Here is a 25,401-nt window from a genome sequence, read left to right as displayed (position 1 = left end):
TTTACCAAGCCCAATTTCTGAGCTGAAACCAATGAAGGTGTTTTTTGGGGTGTTTTTTTGGTGTTTTTTTGGGGGGTGAGGATGGGAGGGTTGGTTTGAATTTGGTTTTTGTTTTTTCTGCCAAGATTTAGGATGTAATTCCCAGTCTTGCTGTCTCTCATTGAATTTCAGACTTCAGGAAAAATTGAATTTTATAATGGATAGTACAGGCCCTCAAAACTGGAAAGGGGATGTCAATTTTCTTTTAAGAAAGTAGGAAGAGGGCCTATGTTGAAATATATGAGAGTATCATATACCTGAATATAAGCAAAGAGCCCATGTTGAAATTTATGAAAGTATCATATGGTCTTAGAGCTTGTTTTATTAATGACTTGTTTTTTTTTCTCTAATTTTAATTATTGTTATTTTACTTGTTATAATTCAGAAACTGTGTTTTCTATTTCATTAGTGTGTGATGATAAATAATTCTAATTAGAAAACATGATAGAATATTTTCATATATAGAAAAGGTCTACATCTAAGTTGGTATTCCATGGCTAGAAACTAATTATTTTAACACGTAGTTATTGAATAATCATTCACATATTCCCTTCCTGCTGTTTGATGAGAGCGTAGAATTGTCAGAAAGGTCTTCTCAAATACCTTGCCACCTTATGGTGCCTTTTAGTGAACAGAAAGGACAAGTCCCCTTCTCTCTCCAATGCTGTGTCTTCCTCCAGAGAGCCACAAAGCAGGCATGGCAAAGGAGGGTCAGAAGTAGAATTTTTAGATAGATGTATTTTTTATGCATCAGCTACAATTCTATACCTTCAAGCAATAAAGTATGTGGGCCAGTATCAAAGGAGCAGGATAAATTGGAGAGAGGGGGAGGGGGTGACAAAAAATAAAGCTTATTCTTCCTTTTGAATTTCTATAGAAAAACTCTCAGATATAAAGATAAGAAGCAGGTGATTAATGATTAGAAATTTTGGAAAAAGTTATATCAATTCTTGACCCTAGACAATAACTAAATGCTCAACCTTTCTTGACTTTACAGAGAACAGAGCTTCTTACAAAATTGCTGGCAAGAAAAAGTATGTATCATTGAACAGCATATTAATCATACTTTCTAATGTGTCATAATAGAAAAAAAACTGTGAATAAAATAATGAGGAATCACCTATTGATATTAATGTCTTCCTCTGCCTTTCTTTAAAGTTTACTTTCAGTTAATTCTTAAATGTTTCAGTGATCTAAAGTTCTTATCAAAAGATAATGTTGGCCCTTCAGAGAGAAGTTTCATGGGTATAGAAGTGTGTGGAATGACATTAAAGGACGTAGCCATCATGACAGCAACAAATACCACAAACCTATTTTATCATGGGAAACCATTAGGTGACATGGCTTTGCAGACTTGGCTGGTAAGCTGGGATGCCTGGGTCTAGCTCTAGACATTTTAGTAAGAAGTGGCCGGGTCACCATAGAATGTCACATAAAAAGGTACCTGGTCACCTATGAGTTGAGACTTGGAATAGGCAGATAATATGGTCCAATTTACAAAGCCCTAGTCTAGAACTAGTCAGACCACTCAGGAAATAGAAAGGGGTTGGAGAACAACACATACTCTGACATACTTTTTCCCATGGACACTTGCTCAAGTCATAGAGTGTGTAGCAAATATAAAAGCTTTGATTCAAGGGAATATTTCTTAGTTTAACATTAAAATGGAAAGCAAATGAAAACTAGGTTTTAATTCCTATACTTCACTACTTAGAAAACTTTTGGAATATCTCTCTTTCATATATAAAATTTAGAAACTCTTTCTCACACCTAGCCTAAGAATAATAATGTAGATTTTTAAAAAGTTATTCCTGGTAATAAAGTTTGAATACAAAAGTAGTGTATATAGAATGTCTTAGTTTATTATGTATTGCAGTGGATTATGACAATTACTTTTTCTGTTAAAATTTATATTTTATTTTAAAAATGTTTGATTTAGGATGTCATTATATAAAACAAGTATTATACAATATATTCCTTCATCCAAAATATGTTTTCAAATCACTAGCCATTGTACAATAAGTGAGAAAAATATATTGGAAGACTCATGAATTAGAATAAGATAGAATTGTTCTCCCTAGAGTGCCTCTAAATACTCTCCCAATATATCAGGAGAGAGTATGTTGCATAGATGTTAAATTTTCTTTGATGTTGCCCTGAAATATGAATACTTCCATGCTAACTTAAGGTAATATGTTGGGTATGAGCAGCCTCTTTACAGACATCATACTAGCCTTCCAGACTTTGAGGTCAATTACTTATGTTTATAGCCTTTATGTCTTAAGAGTAATAACAATTTAAAAGCAGATGACTCATTTATTATAGGCAAAAGAATTTTTGCAAGCTCAAATTTATTTTCAGGAAATAAGTCGTGGTTGATAGAATTCTACACATGCATTCTATTTCTGCTTTTGGTCCAGTGTAATCTGTGACACCACCATTAACTACTAAGAAAATGGTTCTCCAAATCTGGTCCTTGGGTTTATATTTCTGGCTCAAAATGAGGAATTCAATTTCTCTACCCTTTTCCTCTCCTGACTCTTTCAGACTCCAGTCTAGTGGGGCCCTTTTTTTTCTATCTAATTTGTTCTTTCATTGCATCATCTTTTCTCAGCCTTCCTACCTAAAATAGTTTGCATTGATACTCTTGTTCAATACAAAGTGATTCAGTCTCCATAAGCATTTCCTTTTGTTGCTATCAAATAATTCTTAACGTTAGCTGCAGTCATTTCCATATATATATAAATCACAGATTCACCTCTGCAGCAGAGAATGGGAAGGAGAGATGGCTTATTTTCATCCTTACATCTTAGCTAGACAGACAGATGCCTCTGAAAGCACCCAAGTGTTTTGACCACATCTGTTTTGAGAAACACTTTGTTGTAAATAATCTGGTATATTACTAAATAATATTTCTGGGTTGTAGACACTGTTTCTTCTTGCCAACGCTTGCAGAAGCATTGTTATGTAGCTAGACAGCAGTTTGGTGAGATTTTTTTTCTATTTCATCAAAAAGTCATTTATCTCAGCAATGAATGCTGGGAAAAAACAATAAAAAACTTCTGAGGGAATGTGAATCAAATGAAAACCTACAAAAAATATTTTACTACAGTACAGAATAAGTCGATTTGAAATTAATCTGAGATTCTAAATAAATTCATTATGTTCTCTTTATGATAGTATCCAGCTATGCACTGTTCTATATAAAAAATTAAATGTTACCCTCTGTCCCAGAATAGAATAAGTTATTAAATGATTTTCTCTTCATTCTTCTTGCCTCATTTCCAGGTAACTTCTGAAGAACTGAATAGTATAATTCAGAATGTAATGACCTGGGTTGTAGCTACAGTGACCAGTATATTATACCCAGCCATCACGAAATACGAAGAAAGGTTCCGGAATAAAGCATACCCAGGGTCTTCGGACTCCATCCTCTCTTCAGAGAGTTCAAGTTTCTGTAGCACATGCAGTGGAGAGCTTACATACAGAAGCTACGCATCTGCTACTACTAAAACATTTCAGCAAGAGCCCTGTGCCTTTGAGGTTGACGTCTCAATAAGGCAACCAACCACACCTTTAAAACCACCTTCTGCTCACATCAAAAGAACATCTGTGGGAGAAACATGCCACGTGAAAGGGCCAGCTATAACATCAGAACTCAAATATGATAAAACCAGTATGGTATATGCAAATCCTAAGCTCAGAACTTGTAAATCGGATAGCCACCTTTTAACATCATTTGAAACAGGCACAAAAAAATCTAAGGATGCTACTACTGAAACAGATGGCTTAGAGAGTCTACTTGTTCCTGATCAAAAAGCAAAAGCCATGGATGAAATGAAGAATTTGAAGAATGTTTTTGTTAACTTTAAATGCCACTTAAAAGGGGAAACTGAATTGATTTTGGAAAGCATTTTTCAAGAAATAATGTCTGATTTAACACAGGCCATTCCCTCTATTTCTTCTGTTACGGCTGAAGTTTTTGTGGACCAAAGTGAACCTGAAAAGGGAGACCTGCTTTACAATGTTGATATCTGCTCAACAGCCTCAGAGATAGTGGAGAATATGCTTGAGAAGCTACAGTCTGCAGTTGAGAAAAAATGTGTTGAGATATTTTCACAAGAAGATCTGTCAGTTGACATTAAGCCGGGCTTAATACCCAATAGAGAATACCTCAGTCCATCAAATGGAAAACCTTTAAAAGCTTCACTGCCTTCTAATGTGGAACCCATGTGTGACATTGCAGAGGATATGGTACATGCCATTTTAGAAAAGCTGATGACTCTTGCATCTTGTAAGCGAAATGAACTGCCTCATCTTGAAGATGCAGTTGAACTTTCCGATCAGCAACCTGTGACAGACCCAACATACATGTCCCTCAAAAGAGCCGACAAAAAGAAATGTAGTCCTGAACCTGATGCTGCTAATTTAATTGTTAAAGATGAAATAAAAAGTTTAATGTCAAATATTTTTTCCCAGTCCTCTTTGGTCGGCTATATAGAGGAAGCAATCAGCACTATACTAGGATACATACAATCTGAACTTAATGACGAGAGACTTATTGCATCTGAAGAAACAGTAATATTCCTTCAGCTTCTTGATGATATTTTCACTCAGCTACATCAGGAGCCAGGAAAAGGAGATGTTAAACAATGTAGACACTCTAGACTAAGAAGTCCTTCTGACGCTGAAGGAAAGTACAGACTTACTGGCACTAGATTATCAAATGGTCCTATGTCTAGAAGACCATTTCCACCTGTTAATGTTCCTGGCATGGTCCTTTATTCTGAAGATGATAATGAAGAAATAGACAGAATTGTGAAAAATGTGCTTGATTCATCTTTTAAAGATGAAAAGCCAAAATCTCGGGAACAAATTCCTGAGAATTGGTTTAAAAAAGGAAACACTTGCTTTGAATACAAGAGGAATAGCAAACCACTTAAAGGAGCTACTTCTCGAAGAAACAAAGTTGCATTTTGCGATGAGGGATTAAAGACTGGGCTACCATCTTTTAATAATGAAGAAATTGTAAAGGAAAAACCCTGTCTGAATAGAGACAGTTTGATTTTCAGCCAAAATGAAAAGCATCACATACAAAAGGCTTCGGAAAACATAGTTAAAAGTATTTTAACAGAAATGCTCAAGGACCTATCTTCTGATCACTTAGACAGTAAAAGTGGCAAAGCAGCTTCTTCTGTTCTTGTTTCAAAAAAATCTCAAGGACTGTCACATCAAGAATGGATGGACAAGATGTTCTCCATGTCAGAAATTGGTGCAGTGGCTCAAGAAATAACAGACGCTGTGTTAAATATACTCCATAAGGCCTTAAGCTGCATTCCAAATACCACCGAAGGTTCCATTTCATCATCAGTTCAATCTTCTCTAGATAGTTCTGATACTCCTCACATGGTCAAAGAAGCACCAAATGAAAAGCCATTAAAAATATGGCTTGACAGTGAAAAGAAAGTGAAATATTTATCTTCATTCAGTGTAGATACTGTGAAGTCTTCTCTGTTAAAATCTGAAAAAAGTGAACCTCAACCCATAGATGACATTGCCGATAAGATCATTAATACAATTGTTAAAAAGCTGAAGTTATTCATTTGTCAGAAATTGCAGATGGTCTTCAAACCTTCAGTTGTGAGGCAATCTTCATTACAATCTCAACTTAGTACTTACACAACTAAAGTGGTAAACATTGTTTTGCGTGCTATCCAGAATGAACTAGAACTCAGTAACAGAACCCTAAATCATAGGGAAATAGACCCTGCCAAATTGCTTACAGGTAAAGGATTTTTTGCTGACACTGATAAATTAGAATCTCTTGTCTCAAATCTCAATGATGACATTATGGAATCTCCGTTATTAACTTGTATTTGTGAAATGTTATCTAGTGGACATTCAGATCAAAGCAATATTTCACTCCCTTCAGACCAGCCAAAGCCTGCAACTTCCTATGGATCTGACAATGTTGATGAACAAGACATTTTGCCAAGTGGGCAGGATAAAAAATCTTTTCACGAATGTTTGGCTACTCCCTGTGCTCTCCATAGTGTTGTAAATGCAAAAGATCTCGAAGGCAATGCCAGATTGCGAGTGTTAGACAGTATTGGAGAAATACTATATGAAATGTTATGTAAGCTCATAGGAGCCCATCCTCACCATCAGCCACCTTGTGGTAGTAAACAAGGCAGAGAAGAGAATGAAAATCCTCAAATGGCTCCTGCATTGAAGTCTAATATTCAGATCATTTCCAAAACAATTTTGGAATACATCCTTGCAAAATTATGCAGTTTTGATACGGATACCAGTTTTGTAAGTTCTGGATTTAAAGCTGTCTCAGAGTCTCAATCTCTTGATATCGACAGCCTATCATTTGCTTCAATTATTAAGGAAATGGCCAAATGCACTGACATGATCTCCAGCATAGTTTCCAGGATGATTCAGGAGGGTAATAAAGAGGTGACAAAAAGCACAACAAAAACCATGGCTTCGGTGACTTCCAAAACAGGAAAAACAAAAGAAATGCATCCAAATGAACTGAAAAATGTAGCTTCAGATATTCTTAATATGGTTTTTGCTAAACTGGAAAGGTTTGCTAATGGAAATTTAGAAACTCTGGGTTGTGTTAATGATGGAAATGAAAAAAGCAATAAGATCGACTTGGAATGTGAAAGTCCCAGTATTTTCACAGACACACATGAAGAACTATTGCAGTCTGCTTTATACATGAATGCAAAAAAGATATCAAGTACTATTTTGAAAGCTATTCAAACAGAATTAAATATGAACTCATTAGATTTAAGGACAAGTGTAAATACCCTACCACCTGAGAAACAAGTGCTTAAGAATATAGTCAATTTAATTTTAGATGCAGTGTCCTCAGATATGTTTAATGAAACTGAATCTGAAGAGGGAGTCACTAAAACTTATCAATACAGGCCAACCTATGGAAATTTTCTTCCTGGAGGTGCTGAATCAGATTCATTTCCTGAAGATGCCTCACATACAGAGAAAGAATTCACTGTGGAGAGAACATTATTAAGAGAAGAAACTAAATCAGATTCTCTTAAACAGTGGGTTCTAGAGAGAGCCTTAAGCAAAATTGAAGTGAAACTCAAAGAACCACAGAAATCTCCAGTCGTTCCCATTATAAGAAACATTTTGAATGAAATTTTCCACAGTGCGTTTGTCAATCAGTTGAACGTGCTTTCTCTATCCCACTATCATTTAAGTGGCATCCCTCACAACACTGATGAGCCAATTCCTCAAACATCTGTTCAATTTATAGATAAAATAGATAAAATGATGGGTCCTTTAGTGTCTGAAGCAGATGTAATCATAGTGGCAGATGATGTTGTTAGAACTGTATTTCATAAGCTTTATGCAGCTGCTATGCCAGAAAGAAACACAAGTGAAAATAGGTATAAAACCATCACCTTTAGAGCAAATGTTTCTTTACATGAACACACCAATGGAGGGAAGTCTTCTGTTACTGTACTAGACAAGAACCCTTGTACTCCTAAGTCCAGATTCAGTGTTGACAAACAGGCTAAAGTAAATGTAGTTGAAGATATTGTACAGGCGATATTAACAAATTTAGAAACTTTTGCTACTTCCAAAGTAAAATCTCTCTTTTGTCCCAAAATCAACTTCACAGTGCCAGTGGCTTTGGATAAAAATGCATTAAGCAAAGCATTATCAGTCAAAGATTTGTATTCTGAAGACCAATTTTCCCCTTGCTCAGTGGATAGTATTACCTCAGAAAAGACCAACTCAGTGTGCCAACTCTCCTTAAATAAATTAAATACATATGCAACAGAAGTGGCTAAAAAAATTTTACAAGGAATCAAACATGGGTTAGATAAAGAAAGGGGAAGAAGTCCTTTCTTAACACATAACATTGTGGTTTCTGAAAATATTGCAAGTCAAATTGTTAACACGGTGTTAGATATTGTGTCATCTAAAGGAAAATGTGACGAAAACAATTCTGAGGAAGAGATTAATTCAGATCAACAAGAAGGTATTATTGAAAAGCTGTTTAATAAGACTGAATATAGAAGAGTACTTCAGTTTCAAATACAAGATACCATTGAAGGTATCTTATGTGATATTTGTGAAAAAACACTGTATCAGAATAATCTACCTTGTGCCACATCCACTCGGAAATGTAGCATAGCTAGAAAACATTCTGGAGCAAACTCTGAGATATTCACTGAGGATGCAAATAAGATTATCCCAAAACTTTCAGTGCCTAAATCAGATGTCATTTTGATATCTAATGATATAGTGGATATTGTTCTTCATAATCTCAGTTCTATTGTCATGCTTAGCATAAATGCAAAGAATCTTACTTCTGCAAAATTGCCCCTGACTGTTTGTGACATATCTTCAAAAGCAGAGTGTCAACAGCCTCCTCTTATGGGGTCAAAAAGTGAAAGACAAACAGAGCATTGGCCATCCTCAAGAAATCTGGAATCAGCTTATGCTGATGATTGTCAGATAACAATAGAGAAAGAAGACGCCAATAAATCTGCTCCTGACCCATGTGAGGAAAATGCCAACTTCATTACTAAAATTATTTTCAATAGGTTAGAAGCTTTTGCCACAGAAAGAATAGATTCACTAATTATTCTGGCTTTCCAGCCTAAAGAAGAGTCATTTGATAGCCTGGAACTGGAAAATTATAAACAAGATGATAGCATCTTTCATGAATCAAGCCAAGTGGAATCAAATGTCCTGAAAATATCCACTAAAACTATCCTCAGCCAAGAACTCACAGATTCCACTTTTGCAAGGTACAGAGAAAATCTTGAGTCCCCAATTCATCTATCACAAGCTACTCTTAAGGAATATGCTGATATCATTGCCAGTGCCACTTTGACACTTATTAAAAATGACTTAGACTTAGAAATCCAAAAGATGTATCCATATCCAAACAACATTTTATTCCAAGAAAACATCATTGTGAGTGGAATCGTGAACAGTATCTTAGAGAGTTTATATGATAAAAGATCTGCAAAGGAAATTAGTGTTTACTCAAAAGACAATCCTCAATTATTTTCACAACTAACTGTATCAAATGAAATATTGCTAGGACAAAGAGAGCAAGAGAAAAATAAACTATCTCAGTTTTCAAAATATCCTTTAGAACAAAAACAAATGGCATTGGAAAAAGAAAGCCAGAATATTTTTTTGGAAGAAATATTTATGAGAAATGGAAAATCAAAACAAAAAGAAAAGGCTGCACTGCTCAGTGCAGTGGAAGAAGTGTTAACTACAGTTCATCAAAGAATAATGGAAATCATAGGCCATTTGCAGCCATTTAATGAAATCCCCCACTTTGTATCTAATTCTAAAATTAAAACGTCAGACATAACACAAAAAAACTTTCAATCACAGATTAACAGCGTAACAAATAACATAGTCGAAAGTGTTTTGGGGAAAATGTACTCTATAGTTACATCATTAAATGAAAGTAACAAAAAAGAAGCATCTGACAACAATGATACCTTGTCTAAGAAAGCAGCATGCATCAAAGAAACTAAACAAGTAGGAAAAGGGTGTAATCCCACCAGATGTGTGATACCGCAGGTTTATCCTTATGCAGGCAGTCAAAATGTCTCTCTATTAGAAAACAATTTTTTTCAATATTCACCATTGCAAGTGGGGAAAGATTTAGTCCAAATGGTTCTTAATAAGATCATAAATTTTGCCTCAACTCATCTAGAAGAGACCTTGTCCCCTGAAAGTTGTTCTGATGAGTTGCAACCTCCAAAGCTACACAGTTCTAAAGTGGGCTCTAAGGGCAGCCCTAAACCAGATTTTAAAACAAGTTTAAAAGCAAAATCAAAAGTTACTCCTTTGCCTAAATTTAAAACAAAATCACACCTAGGACCTAGTGGTTCTAAGGTCAAGATCAAGACCAAGTTAGGTCCTAGAGAGAAGACTCCAAAAGGCAATCAGTCCAAGGCTACCACTGGGCTGCCACACACCCAATCAACAGGTGATGCCCAAAACTTACTGGAAATGAAACTGCCCACTTCAGAACTAAAAATGTATGCCAAAGATATAGTAAGTAATATCCTGGAAACAATTGTGAAAGAATTTGAAAAGATGAAGCAAACTAGAGCAATGATAAATGCTAAAGCTTTACCATTCGATCAAATCATGGCAGCAAATAAAATAGTTAACACAGTTTTGCAAGGATTATATGCTACAAGTAACCGCAATGTGGCTTCTCCAATCAAATGCTCACATGTGGATGATCTCAGACTTACACAGGGGAATTCAGATGCAGAGTATATTGCCAAACAACAAGCATGTTTTTACTTGGAAAATGTTTCTTCACAGCTAGAACAGATTTTTCCTAAAGAAGGTATATTTAAAAAATTGTTTGACAAATGGCAAGCAGAATCAAACGATATGGAAAATGAAAAGTATACACTAATGACGATAGCTGAAAATGTGCTGACTGAAATCCCAATAAAAACAAAAGAATTAGAACATTCTCTTTCACTTTTAAATTTGCCACATCTTAAGGATTGCGAAAGCAGGTTCTATAATCATTTTAAAGGAACCTCTACTAGAGTTGAAGACACCAAAGCTCAAATTAATATGTTTGGAAGGGAAATTATTGAAATGCTGTTTGAAAAATTACAGCTCTGTTTTTTGTCCCAGGTGCCCTCTCCAGGTAGGCAAGAAACTCTAGCAAGTAGAAAAGAACATATTAGTACTAAAAGTAAATATGATTTGCCAATCAAGGACATCCTCGGCAGTGTACCAATATCTAACACAAAGACAATAAACCAAATTTCTCTGGGATCTAGCAACCAAATTGTTAGAGAAATTATAGAAAGGGTTTTAAACATTTTAGAGTCATTTGTAGATTTGCAGTTTAAATATATCTCTAAATATGAGTTTTCAGAAATAGTGAAAATGCCTATAGAAAACTTTTTCCCTATCCAACAGAGGCTATTAAGCAAAAACATGCTGCCAAAATTACAACCATTGAAAAAGTTTTCTGATGAACCCAATTCAAATACTATTATTTCCAAGGAAAACATACAGAATACCCTTCTACAGGTTCACTCATTCCATTCAGAATTATTTACATATGCTGTTAATATTGTCAGTGACATGCTTGGTATAATTAAGAACAAGCTAGATAAAGAAATAAGCCAAGTGGAACCATCTTTAGTTAGTACATTGAAAGAGACTGTTATAGCAAGTGAGATCATTGGCACACTAATGGACCAGTGCACTCATATCAATAGCCTTCCAAAGGAAAGTTTGTTCCAAGGAAAAGAAAATACCTATATTGTTAATCAAGTTGAATTGGCAACCGATATGAAAATGCCCATGTCAAAGTTAAAGGAAGTTACTTTGGGAAATAATCCTTCACAAATCAGTGTACCTAGTTTTGTGTGTTATCCAGAGGAAAATACGAAAAAAAGGCATAAGCCTTCATTGAACTTACCCTCATATGCCAGACCCTCTGTAGAAGGTACAATTAAAAGCTCAGAGCCAATGGAAATGCTTGATTCAGAAAATATAACATCATGCTCTAGAAACCCAGTACAAGACTACAGCCCGAGGGAATCGAACTTTGGCCTTTTTGACCAAACCATGAAAGGAATCAGCTCTCTCCCTGAAGGAAGTGTCTTACAAAAACTGTTTAATAAAGCAAATGAATCCACAGAAGCAGCATTAAAACAAGTCATGTCATTCATAGAAATAGGAAAAGGTGAAAATCCGAGAGTATTTCATTATGAAACTCTAAAACCAGTTGAGCCAAACCAAATTCACACAACTGTATCTCCACTCAAAATATGTTTAGCTGCAGAAAATATTGTCAGTACTGTGCTATCAAGCTATGGTTTTCCAAGTCAACCATGCATTAATGAAAACATGGAAACAATGAAACCATTTTTCATATCAAAGCAAAACTCTGTGTCTATAATATCCGGACAAAAGAATGAGGAAAAAAGTCTGCTTAGAATGTGTGATAAAAAAAACAGCTGTATACCTGAAGAAGAAAATAAAAAACCTAAAGCCAGTAGAGGAGATTTTTCTTTATTGCAAAAATGGGAAAGTAAGAGATACACAAAGATAAAGACCCTGAAGGAAGTTAAAGTCATCACTTTTGCTGATCACGAGCTGGGTCCAAATGAAATTCATTTGGTAGCAAGACATATCACCACATCTGTGGTCACATATTTCAAGAACTTTGAAACTAGAGGTAAGCAAGAAACAACCTACTTTAAAAGTTGGTATAATTCAGAAAAAAATAGATATGTATAAAAGCTCTTCTATCCAAGAAGCTGCATTTATTGTTTTTCTAAAAATAGCCTTGGGGGGCGCCTGGGTGGCGCAGTCGGTTAAGCGTCCGACTTCAGCCAGGTCACGATCTTGCGGTCCGTGAGTTCGAGCCCCGCGTCAGGCTCTGGGCTGATGGCTCGGAGCCTGTTTCCGATTCTGTGTCTCCCTCTCTCTCTGCCCCTCCCCCATTCATGCTCTGTCTCTCTCTGTCCCAAAAATAAATTAAAAACGTTGAAAAAAAAATTAAAAATAGCCTTGGAGGTGGAGTATTTAATTACTTCTTAATATATCAGGATACCAAAAAAAAAAAAAAAAAAAAAAAAAAAAGAAAAAAAGTTTAACATACACCTGGCTTGAATCTGAACAAGTAAGTCTATTGCTGTTTTCCATATATGCAGATGAGAAAAAAATGGGATTATTTTAAAGGAGGGGATTTGGGTTGATTATGAGATACAAGTTCCAAAGCGTTTTTAAAGTTGTTTTTTGTTTTTTTTTTTTTGCATGACTTCTTTATACCCATACCAAATACACAGTTAATTGATTGAAGGTTAGCAATTTCTCTTTCCAAGGTGTACAGTTGAATTCTTTGCCATTATTAGTCATTATTTATAAGGACAGAGGTATTACCAATCTTGTTTTGTTTGTATTCCACTATTCTTACAATCCTTAAAGTCTAAACATATGTTCACAAAGTTATTTTCACTTCTTTTCTAAGAGGTTAAATCATATGTAATAGCCATTTTTGCATCTCAAAACCTATTGATTATTGGAAATTTCATAAAATTTAATATAATAATACTAAAATGTCCCTGAACTGGATCAATAATTGCAATAATTAGTTGCTATAATATCAGTTCATATACATCACTTGCCAATCATTTTAATAGGAGAACACATACTACCAGTCCTACCCACCTGCATAGGGAGATCATTTCTCATCCTTAAAACTGAAATTCTTTTTTTTTAATTTTTTTAAAACATTTTTTACTTATTTTTGAGAGACAGAGAGAGAGTGCAAACAGGGGAGGGGCAGAGAAAAAGGGAGACACAGAATCCAAAGCAGGCTCCAGGTTCTGAGCTGTCAGCACTGAGCCCAACGTGGGGCTCAAACCCATGAACCATAAGATCATGACCTGAGCCAAAGTCGGTCACTTAACTGACAAAGCCACCCAGGTGCCCCAAAACTGGCATTCTTTCAAGATGGATAGTTGTGTGTCTGCAATTTCAAGCTCATAAACAGACTTTCTCCAAACATAGCCTAACTAAATTTAGAGACTAATAAAGGGGGAAAAAAAAAAAGAGAAGATTCATGAATTCATCCCATTGGTATTTGTCCCTTTCTATCAAATCTATTCTCTATTTCCAGACATGTTCAAGGCCTTCCAGTGATTTTACTCCTGCTCCTTCTTCTCCTTAGAATACTCTTTTTCCTCATTCCCTTCATCTCAATATGACCAAATCCTGTCTAGCAGTCAAAGCCAGGCTTAAAGCTTCCATCTCCACAGAGTGTTGCCTGACTTTACATGCAGATATATAATAGATGATTACATCTGGAGGATATTTTGAGGAAATAATAGTGTGTTTTTCTGGCTGCCACTTCCAAGAAGCTGGCCATCCTAAGTAGGTATATGATTTTCAATAAATACTCTGTTGAATAAAAAAAAGAGTAGAGTTATGACAAACTATAATCGAGGGGTTACAGTTCTGCTGACATTGCAACCTATCCCCAGCCTTCCTAGCACATTTTCATTTCAATCAAGTCATTATTGCATCACATCCTAAAAGTAATGAATAGCCTAACATTAAATGTTTTCACTAAAAAAAATTAATTACATGAGCTCTCTAGAGATCACTGGAGACATGATAGATTATAACATTAAACTTGGAAATCATTTCTCTGTATGATTTGCAGCTTCTTAGAGCCCCTACCCATTTAAGCAAGACAGATATCGGCACTTGACTTGGAGACTTGAATTCTTTAGGATTATTTTCTCAATTTTTTGACTAAAGTTAAGATTCTACAGGTGAGGAAAAAAAAAATATTCTACGTGTGGGAAATAAATATATGAAAAAAAATCCAATATCTTTCTTGATTATGTTTTTCATTTTCTTTAGTGAGATATTCCATAGGTGAAATTTATATGTAAATAATTTCCAATATATTGAATTTTATATATTTCTCTTCATGTGTGCTAAAAATGATCAGGTTTTTTTTTTTTTTCAGTTTCCAGTGAGGAGAAATCTATTATTTCTACATTATCAAGGAAAAAATGTGAATCACAACAGCCTCTAAGAAGTATATACAATGATTCTTCACTTAATCAATTTTGTGAACATCTTACTGAGTCTGTCATTTGCCATTTAACTTCAAGCATTTCTGGTAACACCAAAGATAGTAGAGAAAAAGAGAAAGCATTGGAAAGCCAAAATGCAACATTTAACAAGATTATTTCAATTGATTCTCAAATGTTTGAGAGTAGGTCAATTTCTATTGGAGAACTTGCTTTAAGTATTTCTGAAATCATTACCGAAATCCTCTTTAACAGTAACATTATAGAGGTTGACATTGCACAACAAATGTGTCCTTTAAAAACAAAGTACATTTACTGCCCAGGAGTAGCTGCTGATGACTTTGATAATCTCTTTCAGGATCTTTTAACAGGAGTAATTCATGTAATGTCCAGAGAAACAGGAAAAAACCATCATCTTGAAAGCAATGGAAGAAAAAAATCATTTTCCGTGCTTAGAAAAAATAGTGTGCCCATTTGCAATGAAACAAATACCATGGAAAGACAGAAAGGATCCAGAAATTGTGAAGCATCTACTTACCAAATAGATCATCTCCTTCAAAAAAAGAAATTAAATTATCTGGCATGTAAGTTAGACAATCTGGTTGGTAGTCTAAAAACTTGTGAATCCAAAGAAGTAGTCAATAAAGTTTTTAATATTGTTTTAGATTTATTTTCACCAGATGAATATCCAGGTGAGGCCATGAATTCTAATAAAAAAGCAGGAACATTTTTCTCATCCTCAAATGAGCAGCAAACTAATAGTGTACTTGGAAATAACTTTGGCCTCACCCCCAAATCAGTTTTTCTTCTCAATGTCGTGTGTGAGAAACTTATCAGAACACTTTTGGAAAAATGCACAAGCACTGTTTTTCTTGATAATAGCCCTCTTTCTGATGAAATATCAGCAGAAGAATGTAAACTTTTAAAAATACTGCAAAGTGTAGAAGACAAAGAATTTGATTATTGTAAAGGAGCAATGGACTGTGAACAATTTCAAGGAGATTATATGTCAGACTATTTGGAAAATCTGGCAGAAATGGATCAAGATTTATTATCATCAGACTCTATGCTTACTATTATTTCCCACAGCTTGGTTAAATCATTGATGGACAAACTATGTCACAGTACACAACTCCCCCAAAGCCCACCTTTTGCAAACAAGCATTTGAGGCACACAGGAAGAGAAATACAGTCTAGTTTCATAAATGCACAAAGGCCAGAATTAACAGAATTAGGACAAGGTAAAGCCTTTTTAGGATTCATGAATTATGAAGGTAATGCTTTGACAGGATCCCTGAATAATCTCAGAGGGTTTAGCCCCCAAAAGCAATCACCATTTGGCAAGAAATGTTCAGTAAATTCCACTTCTGTGTCCCCTCTCAAAAGACAGGGAACAAAGGATATGGATTCAATACCCATCCATAATAAGCTATATCCAGGAGATATAAATATCGGTGTGTATTCAGCCACATTTTTGGAGGAGATAATTTCAGAACTGTTTTTTAATCTCTCTACTTCACTGTGGGGAAAAAATGAAAACATCACCGAGGGCCGGCTCAATGAGATGAATAGATTATTTGTCAATGGTGTAGTAAATAAGTTTAATAACGCACAAGTCACTGTCTTACGGGATGTTGAAGAAAGGCTGTGTTTTCCACCAATCCATAAAGAAACGATTAGTAGAATTGTTGACTCAGTTTATTATGATGTTTTACAGCAATATAAATTGAAAGTGACTTGTGATGATAATCTGGCATGTGACAATACCTCAATAGCAGAACAAATAACTAATAACATATTGTTGGAGATTTTAGACTACCAACTCCCATCTTGCTTCAGAGAAAAGCTCATACCAAATTCATATTACCCTCTCCAAGCTGAAATTATATTGCAGAAACTTCAAAATAACTTGAGAAAATTTACTTCCCAGTTCAGGTCTTCAACAGGCTACAGCACCATGTTGTCACATTCATTTTTAGAAGACATCATCAGAAGACTTTTATCTCAACTGATTCCTTCACCCAACAAGACCTCCCCTTTGGGAAACAAATATTTCATGAGTTCAGATTTCAATGAAATGTCTACCTGTATAATAAATAAGGTTCTGTCAGCCATTTCAAAACATAAAATTTGGTTCACTATATATGATAATCAGTATCTATGTAGCGGAAAAAACCTCCCGAAGATGGTGGATACCGTTTATCACAATATTATGCAAATGTCTGATTCTCTTGTTTCAATACAGAAAAGTATAGCCAGCCGAAGCCCAATTATGATTGACCGAATAGCCAGTTTTATTATCCAAGAGATTATTGAAAATCATCTTCAGCCATTTTTGTGTGGAGAAGGTTTACCTCGTCCAAAGACTCCATTGGATGCCGTATCAAATATGGTTAAACAGGTTCTCAATGAAGTTATAGAGTCACAGAGACCCCACACGTCATCACCCTCAGGTATTTATCCTGATACATTTGTAGGGGCAATTGTTGCCAGACTTTTATCAAAGATTTTCAGTCCAAAGCATAACACTAAAATTGAACTAGAAAATATGACCCAAAAAATAGTAAACTCAATAAATAACCATTTTAACAAAGCTAAAATTCACATTCTATATGATGGCAAAGAACAGTCTTACACCTCTGCAGATACAGATATTGTGGATAAACTTGTCACCTCGATTTATAGAAATGTTTTAAAACAGCATGGGCTAGACCCTGAGGTTGATAAAGAGTCTGAAGACAGTGATATTTTTGTGGAAAATATTACAAAGTTAATTGTAGCAGCTATTTCAGATTACCTTCTTCATCCTCTATTTTTTGGGGATGTGTCATCATATTCCTCTTCTATTTCAATGGCTGAGAATATTGTTCAGGACACTCTTGGTAACATCAGTAAATCTACCAAGACAAGTCAGAATTTATCTCCATATAACACCTTGCTGCCATACACGTTTTTGGAAGACATGGTAAGAGTACTATTATCTAGAATCTTTCCTCCTGCATCTAGCATTGTTCCAGATAGAGAAAGCCCAAAAGACAGATTAAGAATGAATTTCAACGAAATTGCTTCAGAGATAATCAGTGATATTAGGATGAAAATTTCCCAACATGAAATTCGGTTTTCAAAAAATGAAGAAGAAACCAAGTTTGTTTATTCCGAAGATGATGTTCAGCATCTCGTGGACTCAGTATTCAAAAATATTTTGCAAAACTCTGAGTCTCAAGAATTAGTTGAGCAAAATATCACAAGCAGTAATGATGTTCTTATTGATAGAATAGCAGGTTTTATCATTAAACATATCTGTCAACAACATCTTCAGCCATTTGAGGATGGAAAGTTATTACCTTCTTCATCATATAAATATTTTGATGATGAGAGAAAACAGTGGTTTTATGCCAGTGTTTATTCCTCAACTTTCTTGGAAGATGTAGTCTCTGGGGTTTTAAGCAAAATATTCCACAGGGTGCTAGGCATTGTACAAACAACATCAGTAAGGGATTCAGAAGATGAACTGTTTGATAAAGCTGAGAAACTCATCCATTTGATAGCAGAGGAATTCTCAAAAGCTGAAGTTAGCATTCTAGAGAATGCTGAGGAACAACTGTGTTTGCCTCCAGTGGAGAGAGATGCAGTCAAGAACATTATTGATATGGCATACAGCAAACTTCTTCAAGAATATGAAATGGAAATAATGTCTCCTAAAGATTTTCTAAATGACACAAAAACATTGGCTGCAAGGATAACTAAAATCATCCTTGCTGAAACTTTTGATTTCCAAATTCATCCACACCTCATAGGAAAGATTCCTTTTAAGTCACACTCCAAACTCAATACTAATGTTTTAATAAAAAGACTTCAGTGTAACATTACCAAATCAAAATTTCAAAGGCAGGCATCAACAATATATACTACCATGTTATCACATACTCATTTGGAAAAAATTGTCACTCAGCTTATATCTCAGATGACTCCATTGGCCTCCATGACAGAACACCCAGATACTTCTCAATCAGACTTAAATAATACAGTCACAAAACTGATAAATGAAATTATGTCAATAATTTCAAAACATGCAATATGTATTATTAAACATGGGAATGAAAAACAAAGTATGATTTCAGAAAAAGATATCCAGTCTATGGTTGATTCCATTTATGCTGATCTTTCATGTTCAAATCTATACCAATCCCTTACAAGAGATAAAAAAGGTATAAGTAATATAACTGTTTCAAAAATAGCAAGTTTTATAATAAAAGAAATCTTTAACCACCATCTTCAGTCATTTTTATCTGAAGATAAAACTCTTGTTTCAGCTGCAGTTGATCAAACATATAAACAGAAAGCAATTGATCCTAAAAAAAGAGAGTTATCTTTCATTGTGAACTCGGCTGTGTTTTGGGAGGAGGTAATTTCTGAGCTTTTATGTAAACTCCTTTATGCATTCTCACACAATTTCTTGGCTGCTGAAAACCCAGATACAGTAAAAGCCAAAATTACTGGTATTGTTACAACATTAGTAAATTCGATTGTTCTGGAGTTTACCACATCAGAGATTTTAGTTGCAGATAACTTTGATGATGACATGTGTTTTTCAGAAGGATATAAAGAAATTGTTAAAAACACAGTCAACCTAATTTATGAAAAAATTTTAGATGATTATAAATCTCTGATGCAAGTATACAGGGCTGTACAATGTGACACTATTTGTTTTGGGAGAAAAATATATCATTTGCTATTGGAGGAAATTTATGATTATCAGGTGCAGTCATTAGTTTCAGGAGAATTAGTGTCTTCTTCCTATTCTTCCCCTCAAGCTGATAATATCATCAGAAATGTGCTCAATGTCATCACAAAGGATAGCCATACCTTGCCATCATGTATTACTGTGTTGCCTCGTTCTCTTTTGGAAGATATGATTTACAAGCTGCTAGTGCATATCTTCCCTTCAACTGACACTGAAAGTGAACTAAAAGAGGAAGAAGTTACATCCGATGGTGAGTTTGTAGATGCAACTTCGAAACTGACAGACGAAATTATCAAAGAAATTTCTGAACATGAGATTCGCCTTGCCACAGCAGAGGAGAATGCAGAAAGTATGCAATTAGAAGTGATTGAGAGTATGGTTGACTCTATATGTAATAATATTTTGAAGAAATCTGAATTTCAAGCTGAAGTACAGAAAGGTACAGACAAAAAAGGAGGCTCATTCCTCAGTAAAATAGCTGGATTCATCATGAAAGAAATCGTGGATCATCATCTGCATCCATTTTTACATGGTGAAGAACCATCTTCCAGTGACTTCTCTGATTATGAGCATGTGTCTGTACTTAGTAAACCTGATAAAGAAAAGACACAGCCTGCTCTTTATTCAGCTACATTTTTGGAAGATGTAATCGTTGAGCTTGTTCATAAATTTTATTCTCTTCCAAGTATTACTAAAGATTCTAAGAAAAAAGAAATGGTAGAGCCAGACCTTGTGGGCTTAGCTATAAAATTTGCAAACTCTCTGATAGGAGAATTTAGGAAAAGTGAAATTAAAGTTCTACCAAATGCTGAAGAAACGCTTTCTTTTCCACCAATTCATAAAGAAACAGTTGACAAAATATCCAATTTTGTGTATGATCAGTTCATAGGAAAGTATGGATCTAGTGATATTCAGAAGGTTGATAAAAGTAACATTGTCATAAAAATGATTGCCACTTTAGCTCAGAAGGCAATCTCTGCTTTTAAGATTCAACCACTTTTTTCAGGAGACTGGTCTTCCACCTTCTTTTCATTTCTAAATCCAGATAACATCACCCAAAGGGTTCAGCATTTACCGCAGCAAACCTCTACACAGATAAACAAATGCTTAAAAGGGAATGAACTTGCTTTACCAAAACATTCATGTAAACACAGTTTTGCAACCATAGACGAGAAAAACATGCTGGACACTTTGGAAATAGACAGAGGTACAATAAGTAGAAAGAAAAGACTCAAAACTGAAGAGACCTCAATGAAAAAAGGTGACATCCAAGATCCAATAGTTCCCTCTGCAACTAGAATTATGAAAAGCAACATAGTTAACCTGTTATCAGGGTCAGCTGAAAGTGTGGCAAACAAAAAGAAAGAGACAGAAAATAAAATGGAAACTTCCATTAAAAACCATGAGAATTTATCAAGAGTTACTTTTCCAACCACCAGTGTGAAAAGTAAAGTTATGCAGGAGCCAGATTTAAAGATAACTCTAAAAAACAATCACATTGAGAAGAAAACCATACCAGTTTCAAAATATAAGAAGAGACAATATAATAATAGAAACATACAATTTCCTACTGATGATACAGACTATAAGGAGGAAGTACTTGGACCAAAATTTGAAATAAACATTGAAAAGAAGATTGACTATACAAGAGAAAATACATTTAAAAAAGAAGACAAGCCCTTTCAGTTATCTTTGACATCTGAAGCAAGAAATACAGAGACCACAGCAGAGAATTTTTTGAAAACAGTTACCCAAACGCCAAATAATGAGGATGGAAAAGACTCTCCGTCTCAAACAGATATAAGTGAGAAACAATACTCAGATTATGAGTATGTTCAAAATGTCACTGAAAACATTTATGACAATATCTTAGAAATATGTAATTCTCCAGAATCAGCAAATTATTCAAAACCCCGCAGTGTCCCAAATGATACAACATTGCTTGCAATTCAAGAAGTTGGTGAAGATTTTACACAGTCTGTTTCAACGAAGGATTCATCCCTCTCAATTAACAAAAATCTCCCTGTCAAAGAGAAAGAGAGAAATAAAGAAAGAGAGAGAGAGGAAGAAAGAGAGAAAGAGAAAGAGAAAGAGAGAGGGAAAAAAACAGAAAAAGTGAAGAGTAAGGAGATTAAAAATGAACCCAGTAAATCAGACAGTCCTCACTACCCACCAAAAACTAAACCCGGAATTGCTCCTGCTAAATTTTTAGAAGATGTTATCACTGAAATGGTTAACAAATTGATCTTTTCTTCCTCATCAGAAACACAAACATGTGATAGACATCAAAATGTAAGAGATGATGAGAATCAATCTGAACTTTATGACACAGCTGTGAAACTTATGCACTCACTGTTAAAGGAATTTTCAGATGCTCAAATTAAGGCATTTAGGCCACATAAGGGAAATCAGTTTTTTCCACCTGTAGATAAATTGTCATCAGTTCCTAAAGCACTTCTTTGGCATAAAGAATCAACTACAGATGAAACATCATCCAACATTAAGAAAATAACTGCGGATAGAATGCCACATATGCATAAAGTGACTAGAAAACCCTCATCAAATAAGATATCTTTAGATAAAATACAAGTAATTGATAAAACATTGGTTGACAAAGTTGTTCATTCTTCTGTATGCAATATTTTGAAGGAATATGGATCTCAGGATTCCATTTGTAAAAATATAAAGAGTAATGGGGAAAATTTAGCAAGAAGACTAGCCAGTACAGTGATAAATGAAATTTTTCAACATCAACTTGATTTCATATTTTGTGATGAAGTTCCAGCTTCAGCATGTTTGCCTCTGGAATCTAAAGATGTCAAAAACATCCGAAAGGTGGCACAAACAGCCAGCAAAGAATGTCAAACATTATCACCATATACCATCCTGCTGCCTCACAAATTTTTGGAAAATGTGATTTTTGCTCTTTTATCCAAAATTTTGTTAACAGAATCCAACACTGAAGTAGAAACATCTGAGTACAGTTGGTTCACAGAATTGGACTTCCTTCAAATGAATTTATTAAATACAGTTACAACAGCAATCTCCAATGATAAAGATATGACTATACAATATGTGGAATCCTTGCATCCCAATGATGATGAAATTATTCAATTAGTGATTCATTCTATTTATAATAACCTCTTATCACAGTTTGGATCACAAGAGATTATACAAAACTGTGTAGCCAGTGGATGCAGAATCCTTTCAGAAACCATAGTTGACTTAGTTATGCGAGAAGTGGCTGGCAATCAATTGCAAAACTATTTTTCTGGAGAGCTAACTCCACATCAGTGTGCAGAAGTTGACTGTGTTGTTGAAAATATTCTTAAAGATGTTATCCAAACTGCTGATGCTCCCCAGCCTCAACCATCACATGTTCATATACTGCCTTATAACATGATAGAAGAAATTGCTGTAAAATTTTTATCAAAGCTTTTATCTGTGTTTCCAAAAGTGGATAAGGAAAGAACCAAATCTCTAGAAACTGACATGCAAAAAATAAGCTCAAAAATAATAAATTCAATACAAGAATTTATCTCCAAAAGTAACATTAAACTTGCACCACCAGCCAAGGAATTGCCTACTGTACCTTTAGCTAACAACGAAACTATTGAAAAGGTAGTTAATTCTGTTTACACCAGTGTTTTAAAGCACTCTGGCTCACACGCTTCTATGTTTAAGGATTTAATGGGTAAGAGCAATGTCCTCTCTGATGTAATAGGTTTTTTAATGGTGAAGGAAATTTCCAATTCTGAATTTCAACCTCAAGTAGAGAACAAAGCATCAAGTTCAGAATTAGTTCTGGAAGCTGTCAAAATTATGGATAAAGTGGTCAAAATTGTTGATGAATTTAAGTCCCAGGAAAAGTCTTCATCCAAAAAAGAGTCTATGTTAGATGCCAAGTTTTTAGAGGAAGCACTGGCCTTGTTCTTGGCTAAAATAGTAAAGTTGCCAAGTGCCTCAGGCAAAGATGCAAAAAATTTATCAAAGCCTGAGTTAAATAAAATTGCATCTCAACTGACAAAATCAGTGACAGCTGAAATTTCCCAAAGTAACATTAATCTTGTTGCTGCTGATCCTGAAGGACACTTTTTAAATCCAGAAAGCATAGAAATGATTTCTCAGGTTATTGATTCTGTATACAGTAAAGTACTGCAACAATCTGGAACCCATAAAGAACTCTATGATGATATAAAAGGTACAAACACTGTTTTCTCTAAAAACGTGGCTGGTTTAATTATTAATGGAGTTTCACAGTTTCCATTAGATACAGTTAGCACAAAGAATTCAAATGCTAATCTTTCTGGAAATCTAGATGTTAATAAAATTATTCAAAAGGCCCAAGAGCATGTGGCTATTGATACACTCCCTGAGTTAGAGGAAGAAGAGCCATATCAAGATTCAAATGAGAATTTTCCAATTAAAATAGTTCCACACGTTGGGAGTAAAGCAATCAAAATAGATCCAGAAATTATCTCAGAACACTTAGCAGTACTTTCTGTAAAAACCCAACCTCTTGAGAAACTCAAAATGGAGTGTTTGAGAAAAACTGGACATAGCATAACAGAACTGAGAAAAGCATCAATAAGCGGGAGAAGCTACTCCTTACCAGACACATCTAATGTAGGAAAGATACAGAGAGAAAGACGTATCTCATTGAATCAGGTGGGACGACTGGATGTAAAACCCTTCGAGGTAAGTGCAAAAGCAATAGCAAAACCATAAGTGAATAGTGATTGTCCTGTGATTTCCTTCCTCCAACAGGTATATGGGAATGCACTTTTTGTTGTTATTCCATGCCCAACAGGAAAACTGGTTGCACAGGTTCATTCCTTTAGTCACATGATTTACAGGGACTTGCCATGTCAGTTCAGTGGATCACTCTAAAAGTCTCAGGCTAGTTTTCCTAAGGAAATCAGTTTCAACTGGCATTTTTAAAGAACAGAAATACAGGGAAATGCCCTTAACAGTAAAATAAGGATGACTGAAATTATAATCTTCATTTGCAGATTCAGAGGAAACACAGTCTCCTATAGTTCCTGTTATTTTTTGTGGATATCTACATTCTTTATTGTGGATAGCTAAAGCAGTTTTTAAAGGCCAGTTAAAGAATATCAGGATATATGAGGTTTCAAAAACTATCTAAAATAGTTTTAATTTCTCAAACTTACGACTCTATAACAGTGGTACTCTTTACTTTTAGCAACGCTCACTAACAAACATTACATTACAAATGCTAGATTATACTTGTTTGTTATCATTTTATTTTAATTAGCCTTCCTCGATTTTTTCTATATCCTCTATAAGTGCCCAGTTTCCTCTTCTGTCCATATTTGAGACCCAGTTGCCCTAATGCTGCCATTTTGATAAACTGGACCTAGCTCTGCCCTAAATTAGCTACACACTAGGGCATCAAACATGTTATTTGATTATGTGATTAAATATATTATTTGATTAAAGTCCTAAGGACTTTAAAATGTCAAAATGATGTCCTTGTTACATGGAAACTATAGCACTGAGGACAAAGGAATTGTCTGGCCTATAGAGTTACACTGATCTACACGTTTTGATTTTTGTCAATCCCCTTAAATTGATGGTGTTCACTCATCAGAAGACTGGGTATGCTTAGGGATATAATCTGTGGCCTGGAAAATGAGCAAAGTTTGATAGAACCCTTCTCCCTGGAGCATAAACTTGAGGTGAATGTTTTGCCAGTACTATCCTGTAAGGCACTGAATTCCATCTTAGGGTTGGTAAGTATGTTAATTAGTGCTTTATATTTTCATACTCAAATACTGAGATCACCATGGGCTGAGGCACTAATTTAATCTCCTTTGCCCTAAATTTTCTGGACCAGATGACCGTTCCTTCCAGCTCTAAGATTTACTCTTCCATATGTGTTCTCATCACTGTATTAGCATATTGCTTAGCAGTCTTCATTTATATATAAGTAATCCCTTGGGGTAAGATTTGTATGAACAGACTGTAAACTAACATTACTCA

General features: G+C 34.9%; 1 protein-coding gene across 5 annotated transcripts in view; it reads left to right on the top strand.

Moving 5' to 3' along the window:
* Positions 1–25,401, top strand: part of FSIP2 (fibrous sheath interacting protein 2) — a 99,948-nt gene that overhangs the window by 37,207 nt on the left and 37,340 nt on the right. For all 5 annotated transcript variants that reach the window (XM_060622289.3, XM_060622291.3, XM_060622290.3 and 2 more), the window contains 3 exons: positions 1,037–1,073; positions 3,328–12,280; positions 14,585–24,093. In XM_060622289.3, the coding sequence (XP_060478272.3) occupies positions 1,037–1,073; positions 3,328–12,280; positions 14,585–24,093 (18,499 nt within the window). The remainder of the gene's footprint in view (positions 1–1,036; positions 1,074–3,327; positions 12,281–14,584; positions 24,094–25,401) is intronic.

The sequence above is a fragment of the Panthera onca genome, chromosome C1, assembly GCF_046562875.1.
Source record: "Panthera onca isolate mPanOnc1 chromosome C1, mPanOnc1 haplotype 2, whole genome shotgun sequence".
Lineage (NCBI taxonomy): Eukaryota > Metazoa > Chordata > Mammalia > Carnivora > Felidae > Panthera > Panthera onca.
Note: the sequence above shows the minus strand (reverse complement) of the source record. Positions and strands in the feature narration are given on the sequence as shown.